At 39.4% G+C, this 19,915-nt stretch overlaps 1 protein-coding gene across 9 annotated transcripts in view; it reads left to right on the top strand.

Moving 5' to 3' along the window:
* The first annotated feature begins 781 nt into the window (after window positions 1-781).
* The window catches only part of TASP1 (taspase 1), a 229,012-nt gene continuing 209,878 nt past the window's right edge, over window positions 782-19,915 (top strand). For 3 of the 9 annotated variants that reach the window (XR_002829042.1, XM_023753191.1, XM_023753193.1), the window contains exons 1-2: window positions 1,049-1,597; window positions 17,402-17,620. Coding sequence is in view for 6 of the 9 variants with exons in the window: in XM_023753191.1 (XP_023608959.1) it covers window positions 17,476-17,620 (145 nt within the window). In the remaining 3 variants the exon portion in view is untranslated. Of the gene's footprint in view, window positions 1,021-1,046; window positions 1,598-17,401; window positions 17,621-19,915 lie in introns of those variants that run through there. The other 6 variants (XR_002829044.1, XR_002829043.1, XM_023753189.1 and 3 more) reach the window with 5 other exon arrangements.

The following is a 19,915-nucleotide window of genomic DNA, read 5'->3' as shown; positions in this document are numbered from 1 at the left end:
AACCACCTAGAGAGCTTATTCAAGCAGATTTTTTTTTTTTTTTTTTTTTTTTTTTTTGCTGGCTCAATAGGTAGAATGTCAGCCCATCTGCTGAAGGGTTTCAGGTTGGATTCCCAGTCAAGGGCAGGTATCTGGGTTGCAGGTTCAATCCCCTAGCCCCGGTCTGGAGCATGTGGGAGCCAACTGATCCAGGTGTCTCTCTCACATCAATGTTTCTCTCTTCCCCTTCCTTCCTCTCTATCTAAAATCAATGGAAAAAACTCCTCCGGTGAGGATTGCTAGTAACAACAGCAAACTAAAAAACACAACACATTGTTGAGTCTCAAACCCACAGTTTCTGATTTAGTAAGTCTGAAGAGAGGCTTCAGAATTTGAGCCCAGGTAATGCTGACGTTGCTGGTCTGGGGACCATACCTGGAGAACTGCTTTATTCCTTTCAAGCTGCTTTCCAAGGCAGGTTTACAAGCGGTTATACAGGATTCTTGTTAATGGTTACAAGGCGACATTAAAGGGATTACATTGTTACTAGATGGTCAAAGAAAGGCCACCCACACTTTCATTCTCTCCAGGGCAAGGCTGGTCCCCACCCCCCACACGCAACCCAGGGAGAACCCCAGTTTCCCCTACTGTATATTGCAAGGATTTAATAAAATTAAGCTCCTAAGGGACAGGTCTCTAAATGGTGGCTACTTTAGTTTCCTCTCACATCGCTAGTCATCCAACCACTCAGATCAGATGCAGTCACATCCTGCCGGCTCATTAAGGGGTGGGCTGAAGAGATACAGGCAATGGCGCCACTCAGGACCCAAGGAGGTCCCAGGTGCGGTCCCCACGGGCACCTCGCTGGCCAGGTGCAAGGCTCGGGAGCAGAGGGTGGAGTTAGCGCCGTGCGGGAGCGTATGCTTCCGGCCACGTGATCACGCTCCGCGCCAATGGGAGGGCTGGACGAGCCCCGCTTCCTCACCGTGGCAACGGGCTGGTGACTACTTCCGGTGCTGTGAGGGCTCGGGGCTGATGCGGGTGAGTGTCCTTCTTGTCACGCTGTCCGCGCGGCCGCCGCTGCCGCGCCGTTTCCTCGCCCCCGGCCCGTGCGCTCGCCGGGACCCTCCTCTCCAGGGCCGGGAGGGGGCGGTGCGCAGGATGCCCCTGGCCTGGGCGGGGGTGACGGAGCGGACCCGGGACGCTCCTCGTTCCCGCGGTCGCGCGTGGGGCCCGCGCCGGCCCCCCCTTCCCAGCCGTGGCTCCAGCGTGGCGGCCGCATTCCCTCGCCGGGGAAGGGCGTGTGTGTGTGTGTGGGGAGTCCTCGCTGTCCTCCGCCCACTCGGCAGTCTTCGGCTGTGGGTTTCTCCAAGTCTGAGGCTCGCGGGAGACCCGGGGGTGCGCGCTGTCGCCCCGCGTGTAATCGAGGCCCGGTGGGGTCCGCAGGACGTTAGCGGTTCCTGCTCAGTCGGAGGAAGAGGACCGAGAAGAAGGAGGAGCGGCTTTTGGAGAGGAGGGTGGAGAGCTGGAGCTGGAGGTGCCCTGGAAGGAGAGGGCATCGTGTTTCCCGAAGGAGGGAGTGCAACTGGACTGGCCTCTGTAGGGGAGGGAATGAAAGGTATTTTGGGGACCATGTGACCGAAATCCTTCAATAGTCAGCTAAGGAATTTTTATACGCCCAAGAGTTCAAGAGTTTAATAATTTCCTTTTTTTTTTTTTGCTGGTTTTAAATAAAGCTTTTCCCCTCCACTTCTAAGGAACGGTGCATGGCTATTAAAGAAAATCTGGGAGATGCAGAACTATTTTAAGAGATCACCTATAGTTCCACCAACCCAGCTTTTTAAAAAAAAATCATTCTTTGTAATTTCCATAGCATATTCTTAATCTACTTATGATCATAGTGTATGCATATAAAATAGGATTGCTGTTGGCCCTATCTATCCACGGATCCATGCAGATTCAACCAACCACAGATCGAAAATATTTGGGGGCGGAAAAAAAAGCTATATTGTAAAGGATTTAGCATCCTTGGATTTTGGTATCCAGGGTGCAGTTAATCTCCTAGATTGATTCCTAGGAAGGACTTTGTAACTAGGAAGCCTAATTTTTGTACATTGCATCCATGATATGGATAGATGTGTTTTTTTCTGAGATACAATTCACATACCATAACATCCATTCTTTTAAATTGTAAATTTGATTTTTCAAGCACTCATCACCACTATCTAATTCCAGAATATTTGTATTGCCTCCAAAAGAAACTTTGTACCTATTATAGACACTCCTCTTGCTTCTTCAGTCCCTTGCATCCATTAGTCTACTTTTTGTGTCTGTGGATTTTTCTATTCTGGATATTTCATGTAAATGGAACCATATACTATGTGTCCTTTTGTGTCTGGCTTCTTTCACTTAGCTTAATGTTTTCAAGGTTAATCCATATGCTATGCATTATTACTACATTCCTTTTTATGGCCGAATAATATTCCATATATGAATATGCTGCATTTTGTTGATGGACATATGGGCTGTTTCCACTTTTTGACTATTATGAATACTTTTGCTTTATAAACATCCATGCACAAGCTTTTGTGTGGACGAATGTTTTCAGTTCTCTTGGGTGTATACCTAGAAACAATTTCTGGGTCATACAGTAATTCTTTTTGAGGAACTGCCATGTTTTCCAAAGTGGCCTGCACCAGCAGGATATGAGGGTTCAGATTTCTCTATATCATTGTTAATATTTACCTGTCTTTTTGATTGCTGCCATTGGTTGTGAAATGATATGTCATTGTGGTTTTGATTTGCATTTTCTGGATGGCTGAAAATGTTGAGCATCTTTTCCCTTCTTGGCCTTTTGCAAATCTTTGGAGAAATGTCAGTTTAATTACTTTGCCCTTTTTAAAATGAAATTTTTAAAAACTTATTTTAAAGTTTTATGAGTTCTTTACATAGTCCAGGTAAGTCCCTTATCACATACACAATTTGTAATATTCCCCCCCCCCCCCATTTTCTCCATTTTTTGGAGTTTCTTTTCACTTTCTTGAATGGTGTTCTTGAAGTACAAAAGTTTAAAATTTTGGTGAAGTTCACTTTATAGTTTTTTGGTTGCTTGTGCTTTTAGTGTCATATCTGAAACCATTGCCAAATTTAAGGTCATGAAGACTTACCTCTTTTTTCACCTAAGAGTTTTATAGTTTTACCTCTTGCATTTAGGTCTTGATATATGTAGAGTTAAGGTCTATATATGGTGTGAGGTAGGCATGCAAATTCATCCTTTTGCATGTAGCTATACAATTGTCCCAGCACTATTTATTGGATACTCTGTCCTTTCCCCATTGAATGGCCCTGGCACCCTTGTCAAAAACCAACTGACCATAATATATAGGTTATTCTTATTTTAGGCATTTCTCTATGCTGGGCATTTCTCTCTCTCTCTCTCTCTCTCTTTTAATTATCCTGTGTTAAACACAACATTAAAGGCATAAAACATTTTCTGTATTTGAAGTTATTTTGGTAGAAAGTGTTCTCAGAAGTGGAATTACTGTGTCAAAGATGAAATAAGTAGGCTTTGGAGCTTACTTAATGGGGCATTAAACCTTCAGTGTCATCATGATGGTAAGAGCAACAAAACGTTTCTTTATTCAGCTATAGCTTCAGGGCTGGATTTCTGTAAAAGCTTTTTTCTGTAAGATGGATTTCACAGTTTCCTCTTTCAACTGCTTCTAAAAGTCACTAAGTAAATCTAGAGCAAAAACTTCAACATGAGGGGCAAACAGAACATGTGGTAGTTTTCTAAATGGGTTAAAGGGAAAAAAACAGTGTCATCACATGCAGTAGGAAAATAAAACAATCTTTGAGAGAAATGGGGTCAAAATTTAGACCTTAAATCAATGCCATGAATGTCCCTGGAGCAAAAACAATGTTTTATTCTGAGTTTCTCTCCTGGCCTTGATAATCAGGTTAATTACATTCATTGTGGTCTCAGAGATGGCTAATTACATATTCTCTTTGTAGTAGAGTACCTAGTTAAAAAAACGTTCAAATACAAAAGGTTATTAGGAAAAAAATCAAGTTTCCCTTTTATCCTTTCCCCTCAACCTCCCTGTTCTCCTTAGAGGTATCCATGGTACTGTTACTTGTGCATGTTTAGTTTAAGCATAGAGTATCTCTGGAAAGATAGCATATACAAATCATACATTTTAAGGTTCTTGATACTGACAAATGCTTTTTAAAAATGGTTACATCAGTTTATGGTGGCAGTTACAGTGCTAGTTAGAAATACTTCATTTTTGTTTGTCTTTCTTTGACCATTCTTTCCTTAATATTGGGATCCAGTTTATATTTCCTCTTTTATGTATTGTCTGCTCATGTCTTTTGGCATGCTATTTGTTTTTATTGGAACTGTTCTTTATGAGATTTATTTTGGCAGCTTTTTGTGGATGGATGTTTTATGATAGCCTGGACTTGAGAAAAGTTAAAATGCTTTTTGTAATATTTATGCTAAGAGGTCTGTGAGCTGAACAAGGGGTCAAGGCAGTAAGGAAAGTTAAATGCTTGAGGGAGAAATCAGTAGGATTTGGAACCTGGGTGCAGTTGAAGATGACTTCAAGTTGCGTTAGGAAAGGATGGTGCTATTAAGAAAAATAAGGAGTAATGTGGAAAGACCTAGATTTCTGGGGAGAGATGAATTTTTTTAGGGCAGGCTAAGAGTGAGGATGATCCAGGTTGAACTATCCAGACTTGTGGCTAGAGCTCAAGAGACAGAAGATAAAGAGTTAGGAATCATCTGGTTTACTAAGAGAATAGTTTGAAAGGTTGGTGGTGGATAAAATTGCTGAAGGAGACATTTGAGAATAGGCCCATCTGCCAGTCATGTGAGAGGACAAAGTTGGGAGGCATCAGGGGGCCTTGAAGAGCTAGCTAGCACAGTAGATGGGTGTGCTTGCCAAGAAGAGCAGGGTATCTAGAGAATCAGAGGTTACAAGCAGAGGGTTAAAAAAAAAGGCTATGAGGTTTGGTATTTTGGAAAATATACATCTTATGGATAAGGAAATAATTTATGGGAAGCAAGAAGTTTTTCTTTGTTCCCAAACAGCTTTATTAAGATAGGATTTATTTATCATATAATTTACCCACTTAGAGTGTATAATTCAGTGGTATTTAGAATATTTAGAACTGTGCAGCCACTGCCACAATCAATTTTGGAACACTTTATTGCCCCCAAGGGAAACCGTGCCCCTGTTAGCAGTCCTTCCCTAATCCACTCCATCCTTCCAGTTCCAGGCAACCACTAATCTACTTACTGTCTCTTTATATTTGCCTATGGTAGACATTTCATGTAAATGAAAACATACAACATGTGGCCTTTTGTGTCTGATTTTTTAAATTGTTTTCAAAGTTCATAATGCCATAGTATGTATCAACACTTCATTCCTTTTAATGGCTGAATAATGTTCCATTGTATGAATATATCATTTTTAATTATCATCAGTTCGTGGACATTTGAGTTGTTTTCACTTTTTGCTTTTTATGAACAGTTCAGCTCTAAACATCCATGTACAAGATTTTATGTGGATATGTTTTCAGTTCTCTTGGGTCTATACCTAGGAGTAGAATTGCTGGGTCATACGCTAACTTTATGTTTAACTTTTCAAGCAACTGTTGCAGAGGATGGGCAAGTTACCAGTGTTTTTTAGAAATAATAAAACTAATTTTAATATCATTAGTAGGAAGTTGCAAAATGTCTATATTCAGACATATTCAGAAATAAAGGCATGATAAAATGGGTCTATAAAATTGTTTGTCTTTTTGTCCTATGAAACTGTAACATGTTTATGCATCTCCTTACAGTGGAAACCTTTTGTGATGGCTTGTTACCTAAAAAGTTTGCGGAATTGTTTGATAGTTTTCTTGTGACTATATTGATGTATGCTTCATCAGTTTTAAATAGTGATTTGTTAATAATGACTACAAATATGATAAAAACATCACAGGGATATTTGATGTTAATATATGGTCATGATTTAATATTTACTCTTTAGTCTTAACTGTAGAGACCAAATACTGTGATTTATTTTTAATTTGAATTACCTATAACACTGTAGTTTGTACGGGCCCCAAAAGTTCAAGATCCAGAGAAACAAAACCAAAAAAGACCTATTGGGCCAGTAGTATTGTTGGTTGGCCATGTTTTTATCCTTTTGTTCCCTATGTAGGAAAAATGTTGAGGAGTTTTCCCTCTTACTGCAGTTTTTAGTGGTATCTCATAGGCTCATCCTATTTTTGAACTTGGACTTAGTTACCTTGTGTTCCTATAAATAAAAAAAAAAATTTCTTTAATATATTCAGATTGTTTAAAATTGAAAGGTACAAAATGATGAACAGTAGCATTTTTGTATTACCTCTGTCGATCAGTCATCGAAATCTACTGGTAAATACTATTATACTATTTTTTGGTATATTCTTTCAGATTTATACTTTGTGTGTGTGTGTGTGTGTGTGTGTGTGTGTGTGTATTATATATATATATATATATATATATATATATATATATATCCATATTATTTTTTCTCCCCTTCCTCAGAGTATGGTACGGCATATAATTCTGTACTAGGTTTTGTTTTTTTTTACTTACCAAAATATCTTCAAGATCTGTCATTCCATATTTATATATTAACCCCTAGAGTGCTGGGGAGCGCAATCGCACTCCTGTCTTTCGCCAAAAGTGCCGGGAGCGCTATCTCGCTCCTCCTGCAGTGTCACTATTAGATGCTAGTAGTTCATTCTTTATTGACAGATGGCACCTAAGTGCAGATTACTGAATGTTTGTAGTTCTAAAATTGACCACTGGCATTTATCTGCCTAATTTTTTACAGGTACTAGGATATATGTCAAAGATGAAAACAAATGTAGTAAAGGTTTCCTTAAGTTTTTGAATATGTAACTTCATTTACTTGCGATTTATAATTTTTTTCCTAAACTGTAAAATCAGCAAAAATGCCTTGGCAATTTTAGCATAGTTCCTAGGATATTGGTTGGCACTCAAAGGGTTAAGAACATTCTGATTTTTTCCAATGGCTGCTTTTATTTTTAACCACTTCCACTGAGACATGTTGTTGGTTTATGTCTTCCCTATTATAGATAGTCTTTCAGTATACACTTGTAATTTTGTTCAGTTTTGCCAAATTGTCCTTGTTGAGTTGTATTATTTTATTTTATTTATTAATTTCTTCTTAAATTTTTTTTTATTGATTTCAGAGAGGAAGGGAGAGGGAGAGAGAGATAAAAACATCAATGATGAGAGAGAATCATTGATCAGCCTCCTCCTGCATGCCCCCCACTGGGGATCGAGCCCACAATCTGGGCATGTGCCCTTTACTGAAATAGAACCCGGGACTCTTTAGTCGGCAGGCCGATGCTCTATTCACTAAGCCAAACTGGCTAGGGCAAGTTGTATTATTTTACTAGAGGCCTGGTGCACGAATTCGTGCACGAATGGGGTCCCCTGGGGTGGCCTGCAGAGATTGGGTCCCAGCTTGCGCCCCCAGCCTCGCAGCCCTGCAGCTCTGCAGCCCTGCAGCTCTGCAGCCCTGCCTGGCACCCTGCCTTGGCCTGGCACTGCCCCCTGACCTGCTCCACCATTCCGCCTGTGGGGTGATTGATCAGAGCTGAGTCCCCTGCCTGGCTCCCTCAGCGCCTGGGAGCTGGGTGGTGGCCCCGCCCCCACCGCTGCCGCAGCTGGTTGCTGTTTGCAGGGCGATTGGCGGGGTGATTGGGCCCCCACTCACAACTGCCTTGGCCTGGTGCCGCCCACTCACCTGCTCCACCATCCTGCTGCAATCCCACTCTCATCGGGGCCCATTGGGGCCGGCAGTGCCTCCATTGCCACCCGCTGCCAACATCGCGTCGCCGATGCCTGCCATGTTCTGCGCCACCCCCAGGTGGTCAGCGCATGTCATAGTGGGTGGTTGAACTCTTGGTCTCTCGGTCAAACTCCTGGTAGAATGACCGCCCGAGGAGACAATTTGCATATTAGACTTTTACTATATAGGATGCTCCTACTAGTAATGTGTGAAAACTCCTGTTTCTCATACCCTCAAAACAAAGATGTTATCTTACTTTTTGATATTTGCCAATCCAAGTTAAAAAATGGTATTTCAGTGTAGTTTTATTATGCATCTTTCTTTTGAGTGAGTTTTAGCATCTTTTGATCTGTTTAAACTGTTGTGTAATTTTCTGTTAATTGGCAGTTGCCCATTAGCCCTTTTTTGTCTTTTTTTAGTCATTTGTTGGAACTCTTTATTTATGAGGTAGGTCAGACCTTTAATGGGTTTTGAGTTAAACAAAAACTGATGTTGGAGTAGAAGTTGCTTCATTTCTAATTGAATTAAAAACATTCCAGTAACCATTGTGAGCTGAAGGCCAGAGTTGTGTGCTGGATAGCCTGTATCCTTGAGTTATTTTCCCAGTCCAGCAGAACTTTGAGGCCAGCATTTTTGGAGGAGTTTATTGAGATGACATGGTTTGCAAAATAAATATATTTCAGAGAATCTCTGAGGGATGGTAGGTTGCTCAGGAAATAACATTAATTCATCTTCTACATTTTAATTTTTTCAGACAAGCTTGAGAAGCAATGTTTTAAAATCTTTCATAGATGTATGTTAAAAAGCCTATTACTGCAAACTTTACTCATTATAAAATGTTGATGTTCTAATTTTTTATTTATGAAAAAATGCATCTGATGACAGAGTAGCTTGAAGATTAATAACTCATACTACTTGGATGTGTTTGTGTTTTAACTGAAGCTTTTAGTTTTCCAAAGCCTGAGTTTTTACTCAACCTGTTTTTGTGGGGATAAGTTGGCCCAAGCTCATTTCATGGCTAGGCCAGACTTGATGGCCTGTATAGGCTGGCAGATGAACCATGGTCATTTAAATTCAACTGACACATGAATAAATAGAAACCTATCTCAGAGAAATAACCAGAGTCAGTAAAGATAATTGAGGAGATCCTTGTGAAGTCTTTGAAAGAAAATCCATCCTTAGAAAGACAGGCACCACCACAAAGCAAAAACAAAAACAGGCATTTAAATTCACTGTTTATTTAATCAGCTCAGCACTCTTTTGTAAAATAAAAATTTTCTCTGTGTTTACGAATATATGTAAACATTTTAATATAACAGCATATATCATTTGTCCTTTAAATAAAATGTCATATAGTAAAATTTAAATGGACTCTTTAACGAAGAATTAAAGCAAGTTAAAATACAATATTGCAGTGCTTCTCAGGCTATCTCTGGTGTAAAGGACCAGCTTAAAAAATGTTCAGTTCATTTGGGACCATTTCTTTTATAAAATACAAAACCAAAAAGCAAACCCCAAACAAAACTGAAATATGGAAATGTGAATGAAAGATATAAATAAAAGCTCAAGTTTTTATTAGATTTAGTAGATAAAATTGTATCAAAAATATAAGTATAAAAATCATGAGGAAATAGAAAAGAAATTCAAAGCTGTACATTATATATTGAAAATGTACATATGAAGCAATTAATATATTAATAAAATAATTTATTTCAGACTGGTAACAAACCCTAGTATACAGACTGCACTTTGCATACACTGCTTTTTTGGGCTAAGCAACTGAATCACTTTTAAAAAAAATTTATATTGTTGTCAGTATTCCAGATGTCCCCCATTTTCTTTACTTTGACCCCCTCTACCCAGGCCCCACCCCACACCAGGCCTTCATCTCACTATTGTCTGTGTTCATGGGCTATGCATATATGCATATAAGTTCTTTGGTTAATCTCTCCCTAACCTCACTGCTACCCCTTTCCCTCTGAGATCTGCCGGGTCTGTTCCATGCAGCCAGGTCTCTGGACCTATTTTGTTTGTCAGTTTATTTTATTAGATTCCACATATAAGTGAAATCATGTGATATTTGTCTCACCCTTACTTGCTTATTTCGCTTAGCATAACAATCTCCACGTTCATCCATGCTGTCACAAAGGGTAAGAGATCCTTCTTTTTTACAGCCACATAGTATTCCATGGTGTAAATGTACCATAGCTTTTTTATCCACTTATTTACTGACTAGAGACCCGGTGCACAAAAATTCATGCACTTGTTGGAGGGGGGTGGGTCCCTCAGCCCAGCCTGTGCCTTCTTGCAGTCCGGGACCCCTCAGGGGATGTCCACCTGCTTGGCTTAGGCCTGCTCCCTGGGGGATCAGGCCTAAGCTGTCAGTCAATCATCTCTCTGGCAGCCCGGGAGCCCTTGGGGGATGTCCAACTAACGGCTTAGGCCCTCTCCCTGGGGGCAATGGGCCGAAGCCTTTAGTTGGACATCTTCAGCGTTGCCACGGAAGTGGGAGAGGCTCGTGCCACTGCTGCTGTGCTGGCCAGCCAAGAGCTGGATTCTGGCTGAGCGGGGCTCCCCCTGTGGAAGCGCACTGACCATCGGGGGGCAGCTCCTGTTTTGAGCATTTGCCCCCTGGTGGTCAGTGCGCATCATAGCGACTGGTCATTCCCGGTCGTTCCCGCTGTTAAGCTCAATTTGCATATTACCCTTTTATTATATAGGTAGATGGGCACTTGGGCTGTTTGCAGATCTCAGGTAGAGTAAGCTATGAACATGGGGATGCATGTATTCTTTTATATTCCCAGAAGTGGGATAACTGGATCAAACAGCAGTTCCATTTTTAATTTTTTGAGGAAACTCCATACTGTTTTTCACAGTGGCTGCACCAGTCTGCATTCCCACCAGCAGTGTACTAGGGTTTCCTTTTCTCCTCATCCTCACCAGCACTTGTTTGTTGATTTATTGATGGTAGCCATTCTGGCAGGTGTGAGGTGATACCTCATTTTCATTTTTATCTCTCTGATGATTAGTGATGTTGAGCATTTTTTTCATATGTCTCTTGGCAATCTGTATGTTCTCTTTGGAGAAGTGTCTATTCAGGTCCTTCGCCTATTTTTTAACTGGATTGTTTATGTTCCTTTTGTTGAGTTGTATGAGTTCTTGATATATTTTGGAATTAACTCCTTATGAGATGTATCATTGGTTAATATGTTCTCTCATACAGTGGGTTCTCTTTTCATTTTAATGCTGGTTTCTTTTGCTGTGCAGCAGCTTTTTAGTTTGATGTGGTCCCATTTGTTTATTTATTTTTCTTCTTTTTTCTTGTCCTAGGAGATGTATCTGTGGAAATTCTGCTATGTGAGATTTATTTTTTTTTTTATTTTTTTTTAAATATATTTTATTGATTTTTTACAGAGAGGAAGGGAGAGAGATAGAGAGTTAGAAACATCGATGAGAGAGAAACATCGATCAGCTGCCTCCTGCACATCTCCTACTGGGGATGTGCCCGCAACCCAAGTACATGCCCTTGACCGGAATCGAACCTGTGACCTTTCAGTCCGCAGGCCGACGCTCTATCCACTGAGCCAAACCGGTTTTGGCTCTGCTATGTGAGATTTAACTGCCTATGTTTTCTTCTAGGATTTTTATGGTTTTGCAACTTACATTTAAGTCTTTTATCCATTTTGATTTTTTTATTGTGTATGGTGTAGGTTGGTGGTCTAGTTTCATATTTTTGCATGTACTTGTCCAGTTTCCCCAACACCATTTATTGAAGAGACTGTCTTTACTTCATTGTATGTTCTTGTGTCACTTGTCAAATATTAATTGACCATAATGGTGTGGGTCGTTTTTTGGGATCTCTATTCTGTTCCATTGATCTACTATATACCTATTCTTATGCCACTAACCAGGCTGTTTTGATTACAGTGGCTTTGTAGTTTAGTTTGATATCCTTGATTGTGATCCCTCTGATTTTATTCTTCTTTTGCAAGATTGCTGCGTCTGTTCGGGATCTTATTTTATTCCATGTATATTTTTGGAATATTTATTCTAGATCTGTGAAATATGCTGATGGTATTTTAATAGGGGTTGTGTTGAATCTAATTTAATAGGGATTGCATTTAATATAGATTGCTTTGGGTAGTATGGACATTTTAATGATGTTAATTCTTTGAATCCATGAACACAGTATATGCTTCCACTTGTTTGTATTTTTATTTCTTATTTTAATGTAGTGTAGTTTTCCAAGTGCAGGTCTTTTACCTCATTGCTTAATTTTATTCCTAGTATCTTTTTTGTTGTTGTGATGGTAAATGGTGTTTTTTTTTAGTTTCTCTTTCTGAGAGTGCATTATTGGAGTATAATAATGCCATTGATTTCTGGATGTTAATTTTGTATCTTGCTACTTTGCCGAATTCATTTATTAAATCTAATAGTTTTTTGGTGCAATCTTTAGGGTTTTCTATATATAATATTATTTCACCTGCCAATAATGCGAGTTTTACTTCTTCCTTTCCAATTTGGATGCCTTTTATTTTTTGTTCTTGTCTGATCACTGTGGCTTGGACTTCCAGTACTGTGTTGAATAAAGATGGTGAAAGTGGACAACCCTGTCTTGTTCCAGTTCTTAAAGGAAACACTTTTATTTTTGCCCATTGAGTATGATGTTGGTTGCAGGTTGTCATATATAGCCTTTATTATGTGAGATATGTTCCCACTATTTCCACTTTGCTGAGATTTTTTATTAAAAATTGGGTGCTGGAGCCCTGGCCCACATGGCTCAGTGGTTAGAACTCTGGCCTGTGCACCAAAGGGTGTTGGGTTCGATTCCTGGTCAAGGGCATGTACCTGGGTTGCAGGTATGATCCCTGCCCCAGGTCAGGGTGTCTGGGGGAGGCAACCAATCAATGTGTTTCACATTGGTGTTTTTCTCCCTCTCTCTCCCCTCTCCATGCCCTTCCACTCTCTCTAAAAATAAAAAAATAAAAAAAAAAGGAAAAAATATCCACAATCATTATGTGAGAATTAGAAAAAAATTGGGTGCTGAATTTTGTTAAATGCTTTTTCTGCATCTATTGATATGATCATGTGATTTTCATCTTTCATTTTATTTATGTGATATATCAGATTTATCGATTTGGGAATATTGTACCAGCCTTGTGTCCCCAGAGTAAATCCCATCTGGGCATGGTGTATGATCTTTCTAATGTATTGCTAGATCTGATTTGCTAATATTTTGTTGAGGATTTTAGCATCTGTGTTCATCAGGGATATTGGCCTGTAATTTTCTTTGTTGTGTTTTCATCTGGTTTTGGAATTAGGATAATGCAGGCCTTGTAAAAACACCTTGCAAGTCTTTCCTTCACTTGAATTTTTTGGAATAGTTTGAGGAGGATATGTGTTAGTTTTTTTTTGAATGTTTGCTAAAACTCACCGGTGAATCCATTTGGTCCAGGACTTTTGTTTGCTGGGAGTTTTTTGATTACTGCTTCAATTTCATTAGTTGTTATTAGCCTATCCAGATTTTCTGATTACTCCTGATTGATTTTTAGAAGATTGTATGTTTCCATGAATTTGTCCATTTCATCCAAGTTGTCCAGTTTGTTGGCATATAGATGTTCTTAGTATTTTCTTACAATCCTTTTTACTTTTCTGTTGTCAGTTCTTACTTTGCCTCTTTCATTTCTGACTTTATTTATTTGGGTCCTCTCTCTTTGTTTCTTGGTAAGTTTTGCTAAAGATTCATCAATCTTGTTTATCTTTTCAAAGAACCAGCTCTTGGTTGCTTTGATCTTTTATATTGTTATTGTTATTTTAGTCTCTATCATTTATTCACACTCTGATCTTTATTATTTCCTTTCTTCTACTTCCTCTGAGCTTTTCTTGTTCTCTTTCTAATTCTTTTAGTTGTAGGGTTCTGTCGTTTATTTGACCTTTTCTTGTTTCTTCAGGTAGGTCTGTAATGTTATGAACTTTTCCTCTCAGGACTGTTTTCGCTGTATCCCATAGATTTGGGGTTGTTGTGTGTTCATTTTCATTTGTTTCCAGAAAATTTTTGATTTCTTCCTTGATTTCATTATTACCTGTTCATTGCTAATAACCTGCTATTTAATCTTCGTGTGTCCTAATGTTTTTGAGTTTTTTTTTTTATTGTAGTTGATGTCTAGTTTCATGCCGTTGTAATCTGAGAAGATGCTTGGTATGATTTCAGTCTTGAACTTGTAAATACTTATTTTGTGTCCTCACATGTAATCTATCTTTGAGAATGTTCCATGTGCACTTGAGAAGAATGTGTATTCTGCAACTTTGGGATGAAATGTTCTGTAAATATCAATTAAATCCATCTGATCTAGTGTGTCATTTAAGGTCGCTGGTTCCTTGTTGATTTTTTGTCTGGAAATTCTATCCAATGATGTCAGTGGAGTGTTTAAGTCTCCTACTCTGACGGTTTTGCTGTCTATCTCTTCCTTCAAGTCTTCCAGGAGTTTTAACAAAAGTATCTTTAGGTGCTCCTATATTGGGTGCATATATGTTTACCAGGGTTATATAGTCTTGTTGGATTGAGACCATTATCATGTAGTAAGCTCCTTTGTCTCTTTTATAGCCTTTGTTTTGAAGTCTATTTTGTCAGGTATAAATATTGCTACCCAGTTTTTTTTTAAATTTCCATTTGTTTGGAAAAAAATTTTCCATTCCTTTACTTTTTTCCTGTGTGAGTCTTTTGTTCTGAGGTAGATTTCTTGTGAACAGGATATATTTGGGTCATGTTTTCTCATCCATTCAGCTACCCTATGTCTTTTGATTGGAGCATTTAATGCATTTACACTTAAGGTTATTATTGATAGGTACTTATTTATTGCCACTTTTATGCTTTATGCCTATGTTCCTCTCTCTTTCTATTTCTTCTTCTTATAACAGTTGCTTTAGCATTTCTTGCAATGCTGATTTGGTTGTAGTAAACTCATTTAGCCTTTTTTTTTTTTTGGTCTGGGAAGCTCATTATTTCACATTCAATTTTGAATGATAGCCTTGATGGACAGAGTAGTCTTGGTTTCAGATCCTTACTTTTCATTACTTTGAATACTTCATGCCTTCCCTTCTGGCCTGTAGTGTTTCTGTTGAGAAATCAGCTGACAGTCTTATGGGAGCTCCCTTGTCGGTAACTATCCATTTCTGTCTTGCTGCCCTTAAGATTCTCTCTTTGTAATTAACATTTGCAGTTTTAATTATGATGTGTCTTGGTGGGTGGCATTTTGTGTTCATCTTGGTTGGGACTTTCTGATCTAGTGTGTCATTTAAGGTCGCTGGTTCCTTGTTGATTTTTTTTCTGCTTAGTCGCTAATTTGATCCTCTGCTTTATCACTTTTAATTCCTTCCAGTGTATCATTTTTTAAAAGTATGTTTTTATTGATTTTTAGAGAGACAGGAAGGGAGAGGGATGGAGAGAGAGAAATATTGATAAGAGAGAAACATCAACAATCCACTGCCTCCTGCACACCCCCTACTGGAGATTGAGCCCACAACCTGGGCATGTGCCCTGACTGGAAATTGAACTGGCGACTTCTTGGTTCATGGGTTGATGCTCAACCACTGAGCCACACTTGCTGGGCTCCAGTGTATTCTTGATGTTAGATATAGTATTCTTCATTTCTGACTGGTTCGTTTTTAAAAAAATATATTTTTATTGATTTCAAAGAGGAAGGGAGAGGGAAAGAGCGATGGAAACATCAGTGATGAGAGAGAATCATTGATTGCTGCCTCCTGTATACCCCCCTTTGGGGATTGAGCCAGTAACCCCGGGCCTATGCCCTGACTGGGAATCGAACTGTGATCTCCTGATTCACAGGTTGACACTCAACTACTTAGCCATGCTGGCCCGGGCCTGACTGGTTCTTATTCTTGGTTTTTATGTTGTTGTTTTTTTCATGCTGATGTAGTTCCCACTAAGTTCCTTGTATTTCTTACTAAGTTCCTTGAACATCCTTATAACCCTTCCTCTGAACTCTGTATCTGTAAATTGCTTTCCTCCATCTCATTTAGGTCTTTTTCTCAAGATTCCTTCTTTTCTTTGGAGGTTATTTCATGTCTCCCCACTTCAGTTGTCTCTTGGTGTTTGTTTCTATGTATTAGCTATATGTGCTATGACTCCCAGTCTTCATGGGGTGGGACCCATTGGTACAGTTTCCTTGAACTTCTGAGCTATATGCTCTAGGAGAGACCCTTTTGTTGATTATTTGGGCCCTCCTGTTGTAATTGGGTCTTGATTGTTTTTGTCCCAATCGTGGGTGGGATCTCCTGTCAGGCTGGTTGACTGTGAGGCTCAACCCCAATGTGTGAGCTGTTATACAGGTGCAGTCTCCAGGTAGTTTTTGTACTTCCTTGTTTAAAAGTCTTCTCCTCAGCAAGTCTTCAGCTGGTAATTCAGGATGAATCCAGACTTCCCTTTCTTACCTTCTTATATGTATCCAGGCTGTACGCAGCAGCTCTAAGCAGTCATCTAACTCAGTGTTTATATTACTATTTATATTGGAAAAAATGAATTCTGTCCCTTCTCATTTCTCACTTTCGAATAAGGTATAGATTTTACTTAACAGTGTGAATCTAGGTTTAAGTAGTTTCAATCACCTTCCTCTCAGATGTATCTGTGTTGATTTTTAAATGTTCAATTTTTCCTTAATATAAAATGTGTTCTGCCATTTTTATTGTTAAGCCAAGATTGCTAGAAACTTCTGAGAAAAAATTAGAAACTTTGTGGTATAAGTTGCTTGTGATTCATTTTATATTTCATTATTTGTTGAGAATCTCAGAAATAATGCTTTCATAAAAATTAACAAGTATTTGCGCAAGTGTTATTTGAATTTCTTGGTTCAGTCATATAATTTTGTTTGCATTTTTGTTTTACATTGTGCTATGGAGCATTAGGTTTTTCTTAAGAGGTTCTGCATAGACAGTGTAAATATATATGTTGCTTTATTTCTTTTTGCTTTATTTCTTTAAGCAGCAATCTATACACCTTAAATGTTCTTACAGCACGCAAAAATTTGTAATTATGTTGAGGTGATAGATGTGTAAACTAACCTTATTGTGGTAATCATTTTGCAGTATGTACGAGTATCAAATCATCACATTGTACACCTTAAACTTACATAATATTACATGTCAATTATATCGCAATAAAGCCGGAAAAAAAAGTAAGCAGCAATCCAAGTTTGGTGATGTAGCCAGCATTGCCCGTGATTCTAAAATGTCCCGCAGATTATTAGCATTTGGTTTGCAGGCAGTAGAAAGTGGTATTTAAGTTATATTGAGGTTTTCTTTAATGTAGATAAAATGAAAGATAAAATATATTTGGACTTGGTATGAAGTGTATTTATAACAGTTCTTTTGTTTATATAGTGGACAGAAAGATTTAAATTCTAGTATTTTTATAGTCTTTGTATTACTAAGTTAAATAACTTTAAACTTTGTTTTTTTTGAAAGATATCTCTGTACTAATTTGTATCAGTTATGTGGGTGCTAGTACAAAGGGATGTATACCATCTTTGTCTGTTTTCTTTTAGGGTAATTCCTCTCCTGCAATTACTTTTGGATGGAAATATGCTTTTTTTCCAGTAGAAGATGGTAAACTTGGAGAATGACCATGGAGAAGGGGATGAGTTCTGGAGAAGGGCTGCCTTCCAGATCATCTCAGGTTTCGGCTGTTAAAATAACAGCCAAAGAGTTGGAAACAAAGCAGTCCCATAAAGAGAAGCGAGGGGGCTTTGTGCTGGTACATGCAGGTAAGCTCTATGTGAGTGAGTCAAAAGATGAAAATAATGTTGATTTTTTTTCTTGCCTTTAAGTACACTGAGAATTGAATTTTACCTTAGGAGAAGGCACAGTACCAGAAAGGAATTGGAACAAAAGAGATTGACTTCGATATAGTGAGGGCCTCCCCTAATTACTCACTTGGGAAGATCTTGAAATGACAGCTCTTCTTATGTCTTCTTTACTCCCCTACCCTATTATTTACTTTCTCTTTCTTCCTTACCTCCCTCCTTCCTTCCTTCCTCCCTCCCTCCCTCTCTCCCTCCCTCCCTCCCTCCCTTCCTTCCTTCCTTCCTTCCTTCCTTCATCTATCTATCTATCTATCTATCTATCTATCTATCTATCTATCTATCTATCCATCCATCCATCCATCCATCCATCCATCCATCCATCCATCATCTATCATCTATCGCAGTGGTTCTCAACCTTCTGGCCCTTTAAATACAGTTCCTCATGTTGTGACCCCCAACTATAAAATTATTTTCGTTGCTACTTCATAACGGTAATGTTGCCACTGTTATGAATTGTAATGTAAATATCTGATATGCAGGATGGTCTTAGGGGACCCCTGTGAAAGGGTCGTTCGACCGCCAAAGGGGTCTCGACCCACAGGTTTAGAACCGCTGATCTAGAGCCTAATATGCAAATTGTCCCCATGGGAGTTTGACTGGGAGACCGGGAGTTTGATTGCTCGCTATGATGTGTGCTGACCACCAGGGGGCGGCGCGGAACAAAGGAAGGCCCCGGCCAGCAGCCGGGGAAGGGAGGTCCAGGCCGGCAGCTGGAAGGAAGGCCCTGGCTGGCATCTGGAAGGCCTCGATCTGCCCTGATCGCTGACCAGGCCTAGGGACCCTACCCGTGCATGAATTTTGTGCACCGGGCCTCTAGTATAAATATATTTAGGTAGTGTTAAAACCAGACAAAGTAATTTTTTATACTCTGGTTTGTAGTTTTAAAAATAATTCTGTTGAAAAAAAATTTTTTGACCCCCATATTTGAGTATGGCCATCTTAGAGTCCATTTACACAGTGTTAGAACTAGTTTGCCTTTTTAATATGATATGTGAGGGATCTTAAAACCAGAGAGATTGAGTGGCTTCAGCCACATGGCTAGTTCCTGCTAAAGCCAGGTTGACAAACCCTTAAATGTGTCCTTAAGTCCTAATCTAGTGTGTTTGGCAATATATCAGCTTATAATCTCTACTTCAGAGGACAACACAGACAGACACTGTGAAATTTAACCCTTGGGTCCCTTATTATTGAAGAGTTTTGAGTTACAGAGCTGTGCACCTCTGCAAGGTCTGTTCAAGTAGGCTTTTTTTCCCCCCCGTAGTCATTTTTTACTTACCTGTATTCAGTTTCTAAAGTTTATGACCTCCCGGAAAGAAGAAGGAATGGCTGGGTCTCCTTTTAACTTTGCTCAGACAGTCATAGAGTATGAGAGCAAGGTTAGCTTTGACCTGGCATTGAGGAGTGGAATTGTTTCTTCTTGTCAAACTGGTGGACTTCTGGGAAGTCTTATAGAATCTAATCCAGAAGAATTAACAAAAAGCAGATATATTTTCATTTTCTTTCAAATGGTTGAGAAAAGATAGGTTAAGTTTGTGTCAATCTTCAGCCTCACACGAGGACCCAGGAGGCTTCGAGATGTAGTTCTTAACCTTCCTTATGCTGTACTCTTATAGGGCTTTGGGGCCTGGGTGGGGATGGGGTGGGGTTGGGGGTTCAGAACTTTGATTAGAAGCCTAATTATCACAACAGTTTAAGGACTCTTGTCTTGGTTTCTTTCTTATTTACTAAACAATTAACCTTTTTAGGGAAACAAATTTCAGGGCCATTCTCTTGAGGAAGTTGCTGGGTGTTTATTAAGAGCCAGGGACCAGCCCTAACCAGTTTGGCTCAGTGGATAGAGCGACGGCCTGCGGACTGAAGGGTCCCGGGTTCGATTCCGGTCAAGGGCATGTACCTTGGTTGCGGGCACATCCCCAGTCAGGGTTGTGCAGGAGACAGCTGATCCATGTTTCTCTCTCATCGATGTTTCTAACTCTCTATCCCTCTCCCTTCCTCTCTGTAAAAAAATCAATAAAATATATTAAAAAAAAAAAAAGAGCCAGGGACCAATAGAATTTCTAATAGGCAGGCAGGAATACACCATCAGTGAGGTTTCAGAGACACCCTGGGCTTAAATTCCAGAGGATGTAAACGTTTGGGTAGGAGTGGTAGTATTGGTGGTGCGTGTGGTAGTATAGGTATGCTGTAACAACCCTC

This window comes from Myotis lucifugus, unplaced genomic scaffold, assembly GCF_000147115.1.
Source record: "Myotis lucifugus unplaced genomic scaffold, Myoluc2.0 scaffold_42, whole genome shotgun sequence".
Taxonomy (NCBI): domain Eukaryota; kingdom Metazoa; phylum Chordata; class Mammalia; order Chiroptera; family Vespertilionidae; genus Myotis; species Myotis lucifugus.
Note: the sequence above shows the minus strand (reverse complement) of the source record. Positions and strands in the feature narration are given on the sequence as shown.